Source organism: Prosopis cineraria, unplaced genomic scaffold (assembly GCF_029017545.1).
Source record: "Prosopis cineraria cultivar Desert tree isolate PC_DT_omini unplaced genomic scaffold, ASM2901754v1 PC7, whole genome shotgun sequence".
NCBI classification, from domain to species: Eukaryota; Viridiplantae; Streptophyta; class Magnoliopsida; order Fabales; family Fabaceae; genus Prosopis; species Prosopis cineraria.
Window position 1 is genome coordinate 33,482,363 of NW_026555338.1, and position 18,314 is coordinate 33,500,676.

Here is an 18,314-nt window from a genome sequence, read left to right on the forward strand (position 1 = left end):
CAATTTAAGTTACATATTTTCTTGGCCAAGAATTTAAGTTTTATGTATAAAATATATTAATTGACATTATGTAGCCTGCTGACAGCCACTAATATGCCTATCCAGCATTCATTTTTAGCATACCAAACATAATTATGTGAGTGTTTAGCTGTATGGCCAATATGAGAATGCAATTTAATGCTGATAATGAAGTGCCTCGACTTAATTTGACCATCTACTTAATTTGAGATTGATTTGATGGCTTTCAACTATACGTACTTTGTTGATTTTCTTCATCAGTACATTATAATTATTTAAATAGCCAATGTCAACATAATTTACTGAGTAAATTAAATTAAAGTAATTTAAATTACAGCTGATACTTCAAAAATTGATTCTTTTGACGCTCAATGTATATTGTAGAATTTTTCATGCATGAAATTAATTTCTCATGATGTATATTTATAAGTACAGTTAGTGTCAAGAGCCTCTTAATTTAATAATATCCGCACTCTCCTACAAGAAAGAGACTGTGAATTCTATCTCTTACGTCAGTAAAGAATAGGTGTGAATCACTCCACTTGAAAATGAAGGGAAAGAAAAACACTCCTAGCAATTTTAACGTTGAGCGTCAGGTTATGGAGCTGATCAGTGTGGTTCCGAAGAAACAAAATGTGTGGCAAAGAGGAAAGGAGCTTCATGTTTTAATATGGACCACTGCATTCGAATCTGCAAACTGTTTGTGATCTTCTGTAAACAGTACCACCTTCGTGAGATCTCCTAATGCACATTGCCTGTTTCTCTCTTTGGATTTTTCCTCCTATCTCCCTCTTGGATCTTTTCAAGTTTCGAATCTCACTAATTAACAAAAAATGTGGCTACAATTTTCTCTCTATTTTTTTCTGTTATATTTTTCTCTTGAGAAACCAGAAATATATGAAAGAGAATGCTATTAATTATGAACTAAAGTAGTGGTTGATCATTCATCACTGTATACACCATATATTTTTAAGGAGAAAAATGGGGGAGGCAGAATTATGGAAAAAAAAAATCAAAGTCATGTTGCTATAATGTTCCCTCAACATGCTTTTCAATATTTTTCCTTTTGTTCTTTTTCTTTTTTTAAATGTAAAACAGGACAAGCACAAGTCGTTTAATTTGTATTGAGAGTGCATGAGATTTAATCAATAAAAAACTGTGGTCTTCCAAACTCAAAACAGATTCAAACTTCAAAGCCCCTTTTTTTCTGGATTTTCTTCTGCTGACCAAAAATCACAAATGATATTTTGTGTTAAATCTCCATTATTTTTTTTTAGAGGAAAGGCAAAAAAAGGATGGCCATCTATACGTCGGTGCTCTCCTTACTTGCTACATCATTTTGAGTGTGCTTAGTTTTAATCACAATTACTGCTTCCACGGCACCTCCATCAGCGTGCTTGTATTGCTTTTGTTATGCAGACAACTTCTACTTAGTTCCTTGAGATGTCTATGTTAATTGCCTCAAGCTATTACATCACTCTAGGATGTGTTTGGAAATCCATTTTGCAAGTTGAAGCACATGGAAATCTGCAAAACTAAAGTTTAATTTGCAATCCAATTTTAGATTGTATTAAGAAAATTAGGGTTTGGCCAAAAGGCAACTATAGTTTGTAAAAAGGTAAAGGTATATTTTTGCCTTTAAAATATTTTTTTAAAAAAGCATCTAACATTTTAAACTATTGGTTGAAGTAATTTTATCATTAACGTAATTAAAATTAGACATTTTTACTTTACTGTTAAATTCTCTAATGGTCAATGTTAGAGTCCTAACCATTATTTTCTAATAGTTAATTGGAAATTTGATAACAAGAGTAAAAATACTTCGTTTTAATTATTTTAAAGATAAAATTATTCAAACCAATAATTTTATGGTGTTGAGTACTCTCAAAGAATATTTCAAAAATAAAAGTATACCTTTAATTTTCTCAAAATAAACTTGTAGAAAAGTTAAATATGATTGGAAGGTAATTTGAATTTTCTGTATCTCAAGTTAGACCTTTAAAATAGAATTAAAACATGTACTAATTTACGTGTATCCAAAGGAATCACATATAGATCTTAATTAACATAAATCACACAAGTCTAGTTTGAAGGAAATACTGTGAAATATATTTTTCTCATCCAAAGGCTTGTCACGAAAAAAGAGATCAGTTCATTACACCACGTAAATGAAAATCCATTGTCGAAAATTCAAAGCCATAGCAATGAAGCTTGTGAGTATAAAGAGGCAAAGGAAGGAGGAAAAGACAAAGAGAATAATAATACACGTACCTATGCATTCATGAGTGAATCTAACAAAGATGGAAGACAAATCCTGCTAGAGTATTTTACAACCCAAGGATAAAAACGTGACAAGTTTTACAAGAATGCCATATACCAGAAACTGCAGTTGTAAATAAAAGAGATAACAACACGACATCAATCAGAGGAATATTTCTTAGCTAAACATATAGAAAGTAATTTATATATAACTTGAGATGGTCAAAGGAGATCAATGAAAAATCCTGGAGCCACTTCTCCTGAGTGATGGTTAAACCTTTCACCATGGCTCTTAAGGCTTTAATTTCCTGTAATGATAGAAAAGAATTAATATGATATTTGAAGAGAAAAATAAAAAAGAGTCAAAGTTTTTTGGGCCAAGATCGAAAGTAGTAATCCAACTGCCAAGAAAACATCGCAATTATATGTTCAGTAGATAGGAAAGACAAAATAGTTGTGGAAGCGACCGAGTATTTCCGCAATAATATGCAATTTAATATGAGAATGTAAAGTAGTTCGTGCTTCACGTTTATGAATGAAACAGTGCACAGGACCGAGTCTGACTTTTGGCGTAAAAGCAAGAGGAAAAAAGAAAAGAGATTTCTAGAGCTGATAATATGTGTGCTCAACCAGCCAACCCGCAAAATTATGACAGTTTTGGTTGAAAAAAGGGGCTCATCTAAATGAGGGTCGGGGTGTGACTCACACCGCATAAACTGAACCCACTTATCTATCTATTTATTTGTTTTGGAAAAAAAGGGCGTTAACTGCCTTCTCCCTCTGCGGCATTTTTTCACAAACAATTTCAAATCAGCTTTACCTTCAGCCCCTCACTCCCTAGATTGCCTTGTGCCTCCGTTAGTCTTACAAGCCCACTGCCCTCGCTAGTTGGTCGCTTTGTGCCTCAGTTCATCAATCTCACAGTTGCTTAATTCGTCAATTGCTCGACTTCTCAATTCTCAGATCTCGCTCACTTCCTTCTCGCTTGCGCGTTCAGCATCTTGCTCGCTCATTCATCTCTAGAATTTAGAGTCTCTCGATCTCCCCTCGGCTCAGCTCTTCTAGTCGATCTCCTCACTCATTGAATTTTGTGCTCGTTGTCCTACTCATGCTCAGGTTTGTCCCCACATCTTGTTCCTTACACTCTGATTTGATTAATTATTTGTTTTGGGATCTGCAAATGATTTAATAAAATTGTACAAGAACCCACTCAAAAATGTTGATCCTTTCTAACTTGTAATATTTAATTACTCACTTCAAAGCTAAAAAGGATTGGTTGGTGTAGAGTGGCAGAGAAATTTTATGCAAGTTCAGTGATTCGGGTTAAATCATATACTTGATTTTACTTTGGGCTTCAAGATATGATACTATCTTTTCTTACTAGATTGATTGAAGTATTTTTATTACGGAGTTTTTAAGGTTTGGTGTAATAAATATACTCATTGTTTGTGCTTGGATGAAGAGATAACGATTCAAGTCTTTTGTTTATTGTTCATTTCTTTTCTCCTCTTTCTTGGTTTGTAGTTGGCCCCATTATGCTAAAGTGTTTTGGATCACTTGTACATGCATGTTGGCTGATATGGAAGGGACTTGAGCTCAATCCCTTAACAAGTGATAATTCATTCTTTGAGAGTCATAATTAAAAAACAAAGATTTCATACATTGGGTGCTCAACCAATTTGAAACAATCACTTGTAAATTTGGTTAATTTGTTATCTTGTTGAAATTAAACTATTGATTTTGGTTACCATGTAGCCTTTAATAAATAGGGCAACTAAATGTTAATTATATTTTCATATTAATTATGTTTTATTTTTACTCGTGACATATAAAACCTTGGAGAAATATATTCAAATTAATATTATTGCAGCTTCTAATAAAGCTTTTAACATTATCAATGATTAAAAAAAATCTTGTAACTTGACATATTTTACTTCCCAGAATTTATGTTGTTTCACATGAAAACTCATTGTTGTTTGGGTTTTTTATGTTCTTTATATCAAAACTCAAAAGTCTTGTGGATTTTTGTTTGCTAAGGTACAGATGCTTTTTTTTTTTTACCCAACTACGATGCATGCGGTTTGAGTCTAAAAGAATATGTTGATAGCTTGATCAATATTCCATATTTGCTTCCTTCCTCTCAATTTGTTGATGATATTTTTCAACTACATGATCAAATTTTTTGAAATTCCTTGGTATTAATGTTGAGGTGATCAACGTCTCAATTTAAAGATATAATCATCTAATAAAGCACTAAGCATAGATGGGTAGCTAAGCAATAGCTAAAAACTATAAATGACTTCTATATCAACCTGTTTTTATATAAGAATTTATAATTTTCAAAATTTTTAAAAAATACAAATCTTTTTTTCAATTAGTGGGTTAGCCCGTGAATTCACTGCGACTTAGTAGTTTGGTCCATCCACCAACTTGCAAACTGGGAATGGACGTGGGTTGACCCATATTAATGGTTCTAGAATTTTTGATAAGTCTGTTTTTTTTTTTTTCAAAAAAAAAAAGGTGGCATGTGGGGTTAACTCAACGAGATCTTCGGATAAGAGGGAGGCCGAGATCAGTTTTGTGAAGCGAGGGAGGCCGAGTCGGAGACGCGTGAGATCAAGATGACGAGATGGAGATGCCGATATCTGAGAGAAGTGAGGAGAGGGAGAGAGCACTGTGAGTCCATGACTGTGTGTGTTGAGCGTGACCGTAAAGATCCGAGAGGAGTGAGTTTTGGGATTTGGAATGGCTATGGTAAAATGAACGTGAAGTGGGAAGATCTTATCTGTTCATATTATCTAGCGGTAAGTTGGAGACGGATGCACACAAAAACTTATGATTTACAAAACCATACAAGCTTTTTTCAACAATAAAAAATTACCACACAATTTGATTCTTAAAAAACTATAAAAAATTTAACAATTTATTTTAAATATTAATGGCACCTATTCTACCTAATGAAACATGGTACCTATTATATCTAGCAAAAGATTTTTGCAGAATATTTAAAATTAATTTGTTTTGATTTTTCGTAATTTTTTGGATTTAAACTGTGAAGCACGTTTTTTATAGTTAAAATGAAAAAAAAAAGAATTTTTCGTTAGATAGAATAGGTGCGATTTTTGTAGAATATTTAAAATAAATTGTTAAGATTATTTTTGGCATTTTTCCATCAGTGTTGACAGAGCACCTTGATTAGGGTTTTCTTCTTGCTGAGCTAAAGCTATTCTTTTTAGGAATTAGGGAAGACAAAAAAAAAAAGAGAGAGAGAGAGAAACAGGCTTGGGCACATTTCTAAAATTTACTAGGGCTGCATTTTGAAGTCCCATTTTTTTATAAAATACTAATTTTTTTAAATTTAGACTCTTATAAATTTGAGTTTAAATGAGCAGTCCTTATTTTCAACTATACCTTCAGTTTCTTATATTGATTCTATACCCACTATATATTTTTTTTAATTCTAATTACTTAAAAATAAAGGACATATTAATGACACTCACCTGCATTTACTATAATTAATATTTAATCTACTGCTGTTCTACAGTGAACTCATTCATTTCATTTACTATGAGTAAAGATAAAGATTAAAGATAAATATTATTAGATCAAAGGATGGATGCCTAACATGATAAAATTAAATATAAAGAGCCGTTCAGTTAACAAGTAGTTAATGAATATCAGAGCGTCAGTTCATTTGCCAAATATCAGGTAGTTAACTCAGTTAATATAAACATAAGCCCATTAATTTATTAATTACATTACCAGGCAAGTGCAAAACATAAGATTTTAGAGAATACAATCACTTAAGTTTTGAAAGAGTAACAATTACCAAATTTCTTGCCCAGCAACAACACCACCTCACCCTTACATAGATTGACAGAGTTGCATCACGTTCAAAATCTGCAATGACAATATCAGATCAATCAATTTCACTCCATAAATAAAAACTTTATTGATACATAACAATTCTAAATCAGCACCTAAATAATTATATAATTACAAAGCCTCACAAATTACTTGAGAGATGCCTAGAAACACACATACCCACATGATATGCATGGAATTTAAGTCAAGCAAAAGAATAATTAGTAGCAGGCCGTGGAAGCCACAAGGCAAGTGAGGCAATTGCCTTATGCCTAAAAAAATATTAATACTCCTATTATATATGTGTGTAATTGATATTTATATTATTATATATTTAATTGTAGATGAAAAAGAATAAAAAATATTGATTGTTCTTCCTATCGAAAAGTTCCAACCATACTCTATATAATATTAATTATTGAACTGAGTTCATTATCTACATAACAAAAGAATAATGAGATCCATAATACATTAATTTGTATTACATTAGCTTGTTTTAAAGTCCTCTTATGATCTCACTTTTCGTTTTCTCCTTTTCTTATTCTAAAACTTAAAATATTAATAGATATTAATATCAAGATCTTGTATAATTTTAGACCATCAATACGGCACCTTCAAGCCTTATTAAAATATTGTTCATAATTTATATAATTATTATTAATTTTTTACACTAATCATTGATATTATTAGTCTTAATTATGTCTTTTTTGTTAAAAATGTATTGCCACCTCATATTAATGTTAATATTCTATTTCAATAAATAAGATGAGGTGGGAGCACTTGTCAATACTAATTTTTATTTAACTATTGATTGATTTAGTAATTTATTAATATCATTATATTACATAATTTTAATATATAATTTTGAAAAAAATTATGAGTGAATTTTTGTTTGTTTGTTTGAAGGGATAGTTGCACATGTTAGGGTTTACAAATAATTTTATCCCAAACCTCAAACTATCTTCACACAGCCCTGATTAGCCGGCAAATTGGAAGGAACAGAATGGGGTAAAAAAGGTGATGACGAAACATGTTTAACGTTTATTTAGGACATAAAGTTTGACGCCGCCATTGATGAAAGACATATTAAAATATAGGAACAGCCTAGTCAATATATATCAAAAAATACCGTAACTTAAAAAAGTTACTGACACAATGTAGAGACAACACAAGATACGAGGCTGTCCCGCCACTGCCCAAGGTGTCTAACAATGAGTCAGGATTGTCTAGAGTCGTGCGAGTGAGACAATATAATCAGGCAACTAGATAACCCTTTTTTTTTTTTTTTAAGATACGTGCATGAGTCTTGGTGGGATCCAATAATCCACGTGTAACGATTTAACGTGTCAATTTAACATTTCAAGAATCATAGGCCTCTTACTCTGTTCAATAACAATTACTCCAAGTTGTCAGTAGTTCGGACTTGAATTCTCCCTTTCCTGCACTCATTCCGTCTCTATATTTAAAGTATTTTTTAAAAATTAATTTTATTCGTATGAGTTTGAATTTCAATTAAGCATAATTTATTATAAAAAAGTAATTAATATAATTAATTTAACATGTAATTAATTATGTTATGTGGTATATAATTAATTTGTAAAACCGATTATTAAAATTAATTTTAATCATAAGTGAAAAGAAAAATTAAAATAAGGTAAAACCATATTTTTATAAAAATATATTGAAATACTCATGTTACATATTAAAATTAATTATAAATCTAAAATTATGTTTCAAAAAAAAATTTAAATATCCATCATATATGCCAAAATTAATTATGAACTCAAAACTATAGTTTTTCATAAGTTACTATTACTTGCTTTTCAATTATACATTTCTAAAAATTTATCCAAAAATCATATAAATTATTTTACAAATTATATTTTTAGGTTTATAATTGATTTTGACATAATAAGAGGTGTTTGGATATTATTAAGAAGATCATAGTTTTGGATTCATAATTGACTTTAACATATATAATGGATATTTGGATGTTTTTAAGAAAATGTGGTTTTGGACTCGCAATTAATTTTAACACGTAACACAGGTGTTTAGGTAATTTTTGCCAAGCTTCCATACAATTAAATAATTTTGAATGCAAATCCAAATAGGCACTTCTTAAATGTAAGAGGTTTCATGATATTTTTAAATAATTAAATAATTTTACTCTTATATCAAAAAAAGCTAAAAGATATTAATTGGGTACTTTATCCACCACCATCACAATATTAATTAAGATTATTGAAGATAAAATTAAAAAATTATTATAATTTAATGTAATTTTAACTTAATAATAAACTTTTATTGATAAGTAATATTCAAATAAAAATATTTTATATATAGAAACAGAAGGAGTAGTCTATGCCAACATTAATTAAAAATTTATTAAATTAGTAATATTCTTGCCAAATTGATGGTAATTAGAAATGCAAATAAATAATAATTACATGAATAAATAGTAAAATAAGAATACTTTTTCTCATGCACACACTAATTACACCCCAATATCATAAATTAGAAATATCAATTATGGTGCTTGAATTTTGAAATGACGTTGAGAGCGTGAAGACTTTAATTTTTAACTAGCTTTCAGTATCGGTTCCGTGGTGAAAGTTAAATCATGACAATGATTAGAGTGTTTCCTTTTTTTTATAGACGGAACAGTGTATTCTAAGCATTTATTACAGGATTGGATGAAATTTGGGTCATAGGCTGTCTCTAGCCATGAAGTGGGCAACCTTGTTTTCAACTAACGACATGATTTCTCATTTGACCTCAAGTCAATTACTTAGCTTTCATCACCTAAATCTTACAAATAGACAGTTTGACAATTTATGCTATTCTCCAATCTCCATTGATTAATCTACCGAACTTCAAAATATTTTATCAGCAGTTTAAGTGCACTACGGGGGAGGAATGCATTGTACAATACAAAACTATGTTATTGTCAATCCTGTGAAGGTCAGACCATTGGGAAAAATAATAGGGAGTCCTTGTCACACAATATATTTTTCGCTACCAAAAAAAAAATTTCACAACGAGATTGTAAGCCTGGACTTATCTTTTGAGCCCGAAGAATGGGCCAAGGGCATGGCCCATTAGATGAAAGCTAACGTCTTTGATTTATCTATCTCAGGGCCGAAAAAGGAAATTAAAAAAAAAAAATTGGCTTGTAGGCGTGGCCTCTTTCTTCCCTCCATTCACGGTCCACCTCAATCTGATTCTCCAGAATTCCAATTGACAGAAAATCTCCGACTTGAAACTCCGACGGACAGTGAGGTCGCCGATGTTGCCGTGGAGGATTTTGGTTGTCCCAGAATCTCAGTGTTTACAACTGCCCTCACTTGACAATTGGTTTGGAATGCATTGGCAATCAAGTTGGAGTTTAGAGTTTTGACGCCTGCGCCCTCCTCGAATTCCACCAATTGTTCGAAACTGTCGGGTCCGTTAACTATTGTTTGCTTTCGAAAGTAGCTACTGAAAACCAGAATCATGTGGTCGAGTGTGATTTAGGCTGGCGGCTTTTTTGGTTTTTCTATGACGGGTTCAGATGGTTTGGATTTAGATTTGCCAGAAGGAGATGAAAGGTGAACTGAATGGTTTGAAGGTGCAATGACTGGAGAGTCATTGGGTCTTCGGACAGGGAGCAATGGATTTCTGCAACAGCTGCAGAATGGGGTCACCTCCCAGATTCATACAGGACCTGCACTTGTGCGCAGACCTTCAAAGACGCTTCTTCATTCTAGAGAGAAAGAAAGGCTCTGCCCTTTTGTATGCCGACTTCTTGGTCGACGGAAGGTGGCAGTGCTGCTGATGGTTGCCCTCGCTCTTTTTGTTTTCGTATTTGGTTCCCTTACTTCTGAAAAAGGTTAGTATTCCTGCTTCTTGTCCATGTCCATGAAACTTTGTCATCTTTAACTTTGAATAGGATTTGTGTGATCGATGAACCAACTTAGGCATAGCATAGTTCTTGAGTGTTGGTAATATTCTTCTTTAGCGGATAATATTTCTGTCAATTAGATAGATCGTCATAATTATTTCTCCGTTCTACCATTTCCTGTAAAACTGCAACTATATTGGTTGGTGCATATTTTGAAATGCCATGTTTTGACTTGAGACTTCCTGTCTCTTCTTTTCATGTGTTTAACTAAGAAAGCTTTATATTATATGCAGCTTTGAGTTTGTGTATTATGGTGTGCTTTTTGTGTTGTTATGAACTAGGTGCAGACATCATTAGAGAAATTCAAGACTCGCAATATTATGCCTTGTCTCGTTATGAAGTTTTAAATCCTCTTGAATTGGAAGAAAAGCAGCAGGCTAGAAATTATTCTAGTGGAAGTTCCTCTCCCAGAACACGTAAAACTACGATAAGGCCTCCTTCTCCACCCTCTTCTTCTCACTCAACAGGTAGAATGGGACAGTTTCCTACGTTGGGGCATCCATGCGATCATTTTGCAATTCCTCCTCCACCACCGAGTGATAGGAGACGACCTGGACCACGGCGTAAGTTTGAATTTTCTTCTTAAGTTTTATTTTCGATTATGAACTTAAATTTAAAACATAATATCTATCTTGGGTTTTATCTTTTTCAATGATCTGATGCGAAATATACCAACAATTAATAGTGCATAGCATTGAGAATTCTGTTGATCAGGTTCCTTAATTCTATTTCAGCATGTCCTGTGTGTTATGTTCCAGTGGAGCAAGCTATTGCTAGTATGCCAAGATTTCCATCGGCATCACCTGTGCTTCGCACTTTAACATATGTGCATGATGAAAATCCGGTTAATATTGAATCACACGGTGGCTCTGATTTTGGTGGATACCCTTCTCTGGAAGATAGGGATGCTGCCTTTGACATAAAAGAGACTATGACAGTGCATTGTGGGTTAGTTCGTTTTTGATTTTGTTAAATGATTTTTTTTGGGGTGCATTGTGAAGTTTTATAATCCTAAAAGGATTCATGAAATCTCATTGCCCACTTTTGTGTTCAGAAATTATTTCCCCCCCTCCTATGAGATGCAACTTCGCTCCCCCTTTTCTTGCATTTTCATGTCTGGCATAAACTCTTTACCAGATTTGTGAAAGGTAGCAGACCTGGTCACCAGACTGGATTTGATATTGATGAGGCTGATATATTGATGTTGGATGAGTACCATGACATCATTGTTGCATCTGGCATATTTGGTATGACTGATGTATTCTGTATGCTCTCTTCACTTGGTTGCTTGCTACTTCTCATAGTTTCACCTTTGGCAGGAAATTATGATGTTATACAGCAGCCAAAGAACATCAGTAAGGAAGCCAAGAAACATATTCCGTTCTATATGTTCATTGATGAAGAAACGGAAATATATATGAAGAACGCAAGTATATTGGGTAGTAGCAAGAGGGTTGGGTTGTGGAGGATCATTGTCATCCGCAATGTTCCTTATGCTGATGGTCGGCGTAATGGAAAGGTTGATTGCATGTTTTTCATTCTTTTTTCTAATTGGTATGAAATCTGAGTCACAGTTCATCAGAATATTCTGCATTTTCTATAATTTCTATGAATTGTTATCTTTTTAATTTGTTAAACCCAACAGTTTCTTTCTTTTGTCTTGACTTTCTCCCATGTTACACCACAACCTTGTTCTAGGAAATGGATGTGCTAGCAAACCCTAACAACTTTGCTATCATAACTCATTGTTAATCAAGTTGGGGGTATGATTTTCCTTTCCTTGTTATATGCTGACTTCATTTAGGGATTCTTTGCTATGTACTTTACTGGATATGGAAAAGGCTATAATGGTGGCAGTAATGTTAAGAAGCTACGAACCAGCAGCGTTACATGAAGGTCACTGTCCCCCCACAAACACACACACACAAACACCAAAAAAAAAAAAAAATTGAAATAGAATAATGTGATCTGAAAATCATTGAGGCTGAATTCTGATTCTTGGTTACTCCTTTTTTTGTCCACTCGCAGTTGTTTAGTTGATAATTTATTGTGTGTGGTTGGTGTATGATCAATTAGTGGTTCCAAAGTAATCAGCCCGTTTATATGCTAAAGTTTGTGACACTGAAATTCTGGGGAACAAAATTTGCAGCGAATAGTTGTTTTGCTGCTTGGGTTTCAAACATCAAAGTTACAGTGTAGTTTTGAGCCTTGACCTGTTTAGACTTTGATGAATATAAGATTTAATGCAATTTGGGTATGTTGTTCTCTCTGTTTGATGATGTTTCATGGTGCTTCTATGTGGTTGCAGCTGCTTCATAAAATCTGTTGTCTGCAGGGAAGTGGAAGGGATTGCATCATGAAAATGAAGATTTTTTTTTTTAAAGCACTATGGTTGTATATATGTTGACCTCATATGTATTTGTTGCAGATTCCAAAGCTGCTTTTGCACAGGATTTTTCCTAATGTCAGATATTCAATATGGATTGATGGGAAACTCCAGCTTGTTGTGGACCCGTACCAAATTCTTGAGAGGTGCCCCCCCCAAAGGCCGGGTTTATTTACTTCCTCTATAGTTTTCATGCCTTTGATCCATGGAGTGGGATTAACTTTTCTGTGTTCTTATTTGGTAGTGATGGCCCATTCATTAATGATATAACAGGCTTGATTTTTACTATCCTCAAGTTTATTACATATACTGGATATGCTAAAAGTTGATCGTGAAGGGGAATGGAAAATGAGTGAAAATGTGATGAAAAAAGGTCTTGAAAGTAAAAGAAATGAAAACATCAAAGGATTGAATTTGTAAGTGAACTACTCATTCTCCTCAGAATGAAATATAGTAGTGTGTAAACCACGTATACTGACAGGACCTCTATCAGGTTGCCTGCAGGCTTCAATTGTGGTCAAAGATTGTTAAATTTTAATAAGGCCCTCTATCGCAATATAACTCATTTTGAACTTACTGCTGCATGCTGTAAATTTTATTTCATAGGCTATGGTTTTTCCATAGTTTTGAACATTGGTGGACATATGTGTGTAGTACTTTAATCATTCCCCTTTATTTAACGATAAAATAGATGTAGATGTTTGTATATTTTGATCTTTAGTTGTACTGCTTTTTGTATTATCCAGGTTCTTGTGGCGAACAAATTCTACTTTTGCCATTTCAAGACACTATAGACGCTTTGATGTCTTTGTTGAGGCTGAGGCTAATAAAGCTGCTGGGAAATATGAAAATGCTTCCATTGATCAACAAATTCAATTTTATCGAAATCACGATGGTTTAACTCATTATTCAAGGGCTAAGCTTCCAATAACTAGTGGTAGGTGCAAGATTGATTCATACATGTTTGCAACATGATGTATCAAGATGTGCGTTGTTGTATGTTTGCTGTTTCCCTTTAAAATTCAACCTGTCATTAGTGTCTGACTTTTTGCAGATGTTCCAGAAGGTTGTGTTCTCATAAAAGAACATGTTCCTATTACAGATTTGTTTACCTGCCTATGGTTCAATGAAGTCGATCGCTTTACTTCTAGGGATCAGTTAAGCTTTTCTACTGTAAGGGACAAAATAATGGCAAAAGTTGATTGGGGGGTGAATATGTTCATGGACTGTGAGAGGCGCAACTTTGTGATACAGGTTAGTATTTGAATGGCTTACATGCTTCCCTGTATTACCAATTATACATGTGAGATTGTAAGCTGTCCAGGATATTATCCCTTTTATCTTTTGGCTACAAGTGAGGAATAAAAGATGATAACATCAGGGTGATCATATAATTTCTTGGTAAATGCACCTTTAAAAGGAGAATTTTTGCTTTGACATAAATATTCTATTGTCGAGCTCAAACGCATTAAATCATTTTTCCCACACATAAGCTGGTGCCATGAGTTAAATATGTTGTGTAGTTGAACAGTTTGAAACTTTTGAATGCATTTAACTAATTAGGTTAAGTTCTGTACGTGTCTTCAATTCTGAAACTAATCAACCTTGTGTTGTTGATTCCTTATAATTAATTTCAGACTTATCATAGAGATTTGCTAGAGCATATGCCTCCTCCAGCACCTCCAGTTCGTCGGCTACCTTCTCGCAGTCCACCTACTCCTCCCCATATGAACAAGTTTCATGCAAAGAAGAGTCAGAAGCGCACGAGAGGAGACAGGAGATCAAGCTCAAAGCATCACCGCAAAGTAGGAATTGTTAATGTATAATCCACAATTTTAGTGTTTTGCTCTTCTTTTCCCCCTTTTTTTAATTGTAAATTTCATTCTTTCCTGACGTATATCACCATTTTAAAAATGTTGATACCCGTTCTTTTTAAATGGTAAATATGCCTCATCTTTGGCAAGTTTCTGGGTAACTTCTCGAATTGAAAAGGAGGGTTTTCGAATGATCACTAATCTGTTTTCCACTGATGAGTTAATTTTGCTCCTCAAACTATGTATGATGTATTGCTGTATCTGTTGTGCATGTTTGACTGAAAGGACGATTTTGTGTGTTTTTCCTGTGGTTGAAAGAGATGAGATTTTTTTTTCCTTTTTGGTGGTTACAGAAAGAAATGAGAATTTGGCAATGGAATTTGCTGTCTGTGCTTTCCATGTGTCTCAGTTGTACAGCCATAAAACACTCGAACAGCACTCACAATTATTTTTTTTTAATATTACGTAGTATCATGTTCATGTATGTTTTATATGCATGAACATGAGGCAGTATTTAGATATTGTATGTATATATGTATGTATATAGCCGTTTGTTTTGAAATTGCAACGTCTTTATTTGGGTGAGGCCAGCCTCTGGAGATCCATCCGAAAGGAACCTTGCCGGTGGTGGCTTGGTCTCTACTCCTCTAATGACATCTTCATTTCTTTAATTTGGTTTGAACTTTGATCGTACATCAGAGCAGGCCTCAACTCATTCTGTCAAGGCTTGTTCTTTAACAGAATAAATTCTCATTCTTATGATAGGTCAAAATCAATGATAGTAACATGTTAAAATTTGCTCTCTCGTATTCTCATAAATAGAAGAAAATTGTACGAGTTAATCATTTGCAAAATCAATCTTACGATTATTTACATGATCAGCATCAACCTTCTAATATAATTTAAGAGTAAGCATTATGTAGAATTTTAAATTTTTTTTTTCCGGCCCTCGTGTAAACTGCAAATTGATTTTTGGAGTATTTGGTACGTATAACAAAAAGTCAACAGTCACAGACAAGACAAAGCTTGGGTTTTGATTCTCTACCATCATTTTTTTTATTGGGCACAAGTGGTTTGTTTATAGGAGACAATCCTATTTCAGACATCAGCTTTTCAAATAGGAATTCAAATTTAATTGTCACATTACGAAAAATTAATTTTTTCTATGAAATCTAATTTTTATTGATTTTTCCATCATCTTTTTTATTATCTTTGTCCTTCATCTTACAAATGACACTTTACAAAAATTTATAAACATAAAGATTAGAAGAAGGCTCATTGATTTTGATAATATTTATGAGAGGATGTAAAGAGATGATAAGAAAACTGGTACTAAGAAATCCAAATCTGAACAATTTTTATGAAAAAAGTTAAAAACAAAAAAAAAAAATAGGCCACCATTAAAAAAGAAAGGGGAAAGAAAAAATGGTAAGAAAAAATCACAAGGAAAGGCGCAAAAGCTAGGCAAGAAATGAATAAAAATAATGAAATAAAATTTGATGAGGAGCACATTTAAACTAAGTTTTAACCTCGTGTAATACACCGGAACACTGAATCATAAAAGGATAACATAAATAAACTCAATAAATTCAAAAGTTAGATAAAAATGTTAAACTAATTCCAGCACATACAATTGTACATTTCACAATCAGCTTGACTTTTGGAGTTGCTATATTTCACATGTGAAGCTAAGCTTGAAAACAATGATTTTTTATTTAAATGGAAACCAAGTGTTCAATAACTCAATATTAATTTGCTTATTAGCTAATATTTTGATACATTTTATATAAAGAATTATCTATTTATATATATATATATTCAAAAAATTCATTTTTTTTGTTAAATGATAAAATTAGGAAAATAATTTAAAAAATCATGTTTTTTGAAATTCTAGACCACTGAAAGAAATACCCATCAAAAGAAAAATTATTGGGTGCACAATACAGTGAATACTTCATTCCTTAACTTTTGTACATATACCTCCTCCATCTATTATGAAGACCATCATTTTTCAAAAAAGAATTGAAGGAAGAAGTGCAGGCATGAAACGAGGAAAAGGCACGAGAAAAAAAGGAACATTCTAGAGACGTGGAAAAATAGGGAGGGAAGCTCAAATAACGTGGGATCGGACTAATATTATGTTTGGAAATTGAAGGTTTGAAAATTTACTGCAGAAAGAACAGTCGAATTGTACACCTGGAAAAAGAAGGAACTGAAGTAACCGATGTTATCTTTAGAAATGACAAGGCACGGATGGAAATCCATCGTAGAAGGAGCAGTGCAAGCAATAGAATGCAATTTACAAAATGTAAGATTTTGAAATGAATAAAATATTTCGTTACATTTTAAAATGCCCCAGTCCAGAAAAACAAACCCAACAGAAGGCTGAGCTTCGGTTGAAAAAGATACGAAGCTTAAACCACTCTTGTGTAAATAGCTTCTCTTTTGATAGTATACATTTGTCAAATTCTGCGAAATGTCTTGCACTGCTTTTGTACATTCTTCCCTTTGTCTTGCCACCGAACTGTATCACAATCAGAAGAGTTTTAATTTCTTCTATTTTATTTTGATTCAGTTTAAGTTCTTGATAAGGATCTGATCCATGGCTCTTGCATGACTGCTTCCAAGACACTGTTAAGAATTTGTCGCTCCTACGCTTCTCTTTTTTGTTTTTTAGCGGAAATGATGATCAGCTTGTGGTTCATAGATTTTTTTTTAAAAAAAAAAAATTGTAAGGAGGGTACAAGCCATGTGCAGGACAATTAAAAAATATGATGTATAGTTACACCTCATAGAATTTTGATTAGCAGCCTGCAGCATTATGAGCTTCTTTGTATGAATGATCAATCTCTACCTCATAGAATTTTCAAAACAGAAAAGTTTGCCCATCTTTTCTATGTTTTCATACTTGTACTCAAAATTAGCATTCTGTCCAATGGGTTAATTTATTTTTCTCTGATAACATGTCATAGTTTCAATTATTTGAACATTGTATCGGAATTTCTAAGCATTAGAATTTAGAAGAAATGATAGAATGTAATGGATGGTGATTTGTATATTTTCTAGCTTTACGGTCTGATTTTTCTTTCTAGGAATTGTGGTGCTCAGGCGATCCATTTTCAAGTGAAACGCTGTTGCAAGCGTCCTTATAAGCAGATGAGAATGGAAAATGATCTTAAGGGTAACATAAAATTAAATACAATGTAAAGGAATCTAGAGGGACCTTGGTTGTCCTAGAAGGCTTGGATCGTTCTGGGAAGTCTTCACAGTGCAGCAGACTGGTGACATACTTGGAGAGTCGAGGAATCTCTGCTGAATTATATGGAGATTTCCTGACGGAAATATGGGTGCATGTTGGTCGAATGATATCTTCCTATCTTGGTAACACGTCCCAGTTAAATGATCACACAATTCATCTCCTCTTTAGTGCAAATCGTTGGAAAAAGAGGTTGGCTATGTTTTTTTGAATGTCAGTAGTTTGAGACGCATTGTTTATAACTCATGAATAGTGCAACTTGTTTGAATATATTATATGTAGATTTTAATATGCAGCATGCACTATTTTTAATCTATGGATTTTTTGTTATGTGAATTCGATTATATTTTGTCATTAGTTTCCTTTGGTTAAAGCCCTTTTGTATCTATGTTTCATTCCATTAGTGAATTTTCCTCTCTAATCCATTTATGTGATATTCATATTGTTTCTCATTCGTCTGTTCTACTTCAATTAGAATGCGTTACTGCTGATCAAGTTATTTTAAATTAAATTTCAATTTCACCCCCAGCATGTACATATGGAGACAATTTTCGTTTAAATATGTGGTTTAACACTCTCGATGTTTTTTTTCACTATTTTTTTTAATGAGGTATCATGTAGCCTGAAAAAAATTCTCAAGTTGTAGACTTTACATTCAAACACCGGTGATGTTTTTGCAGATCGCTGATGGAAAGTAAATTGATTTCTGGAACAACCCTGATTGTTGATCGTTATCCTCATTCTGGTGTTGCCTTCTCATCTACTAAAGGACTTTGA

The 18,314-nt window shown here is 33.0% G+C and overlaps 1 protein-coding gene and 1 pseudogene across 2 annotated transcripts; both read left to right on the forward strand.

Moving 5' to 3' along the window:
- The first annotated feature begins 9,323 nt into the window (after window positions 1-9,323).
- LOC129316299 (probable hexosyltransferase MUCI70) lies at window positions 9,324-14,669 on the forward strand. 2 transcript variants are annotated; one of them, XM_054960643.1, is made up of 9 exons: window positions 9,324-10,009; window positions 10,363-10,644; window positions 10,816-11,029; window positions 11,219-11,328; window positions 11,401-11,600; window positions 12,510-12,613; window positions 13,214-13,404; window positions 13,522-13,721; window positions 14,105-14,669. In XM_054960643.1, the coding sequence occupies exons 1-9, from the start codon at window positions 9,754-9,756 to the stop codon at window positions 14,291-14,293; spliced, it is 1,746 nt and encodes a 581-aa protein (XP_054816618.1). In that variant the 5' UTR covers window positions 9,324-9,753; the 3' UTR covers window positions 14,294-14,669. The 2 variants fall into 2 exon arrangements, with proteins under 2 accessions (XP_054816618.1, XP_054816619.1); XM_054960644.1 differs by having other exon boundaries at window positions 10,369-10,644.
- A 2,088-nt stretch (window positions 14,670-16,757) lies between these two features.
- Window positions 16,758-18,314, forward strand: LOC129316766 (thymidylate kinase-like; annotated as a pseudogene).

Bases quoted from the DNA above. Each gene is read 5' to 3' on its own strand.
- LOC129316299 (XM_054960643.1), top strand. From the start codon at position 9,754: ATGACTGGAGAGTCATTGGGTCTTCGGACAGGGAGCAATGGATTTCTG. The intron at 11,329-11,400 runs GTATGACTGATG...CACCTTTGGCAG, and splicing joins TGTTGCATCTGGCATATTTG to GAAATTATGATGTTATACAG. The intron at 11,601-12,509 runs GTTGATTGCATG...TATTTGTTGCAG, and splicing joins ATGGTCGGCGTAATGGAAAG to ATTCCAAAGCTGCTTTTGCA.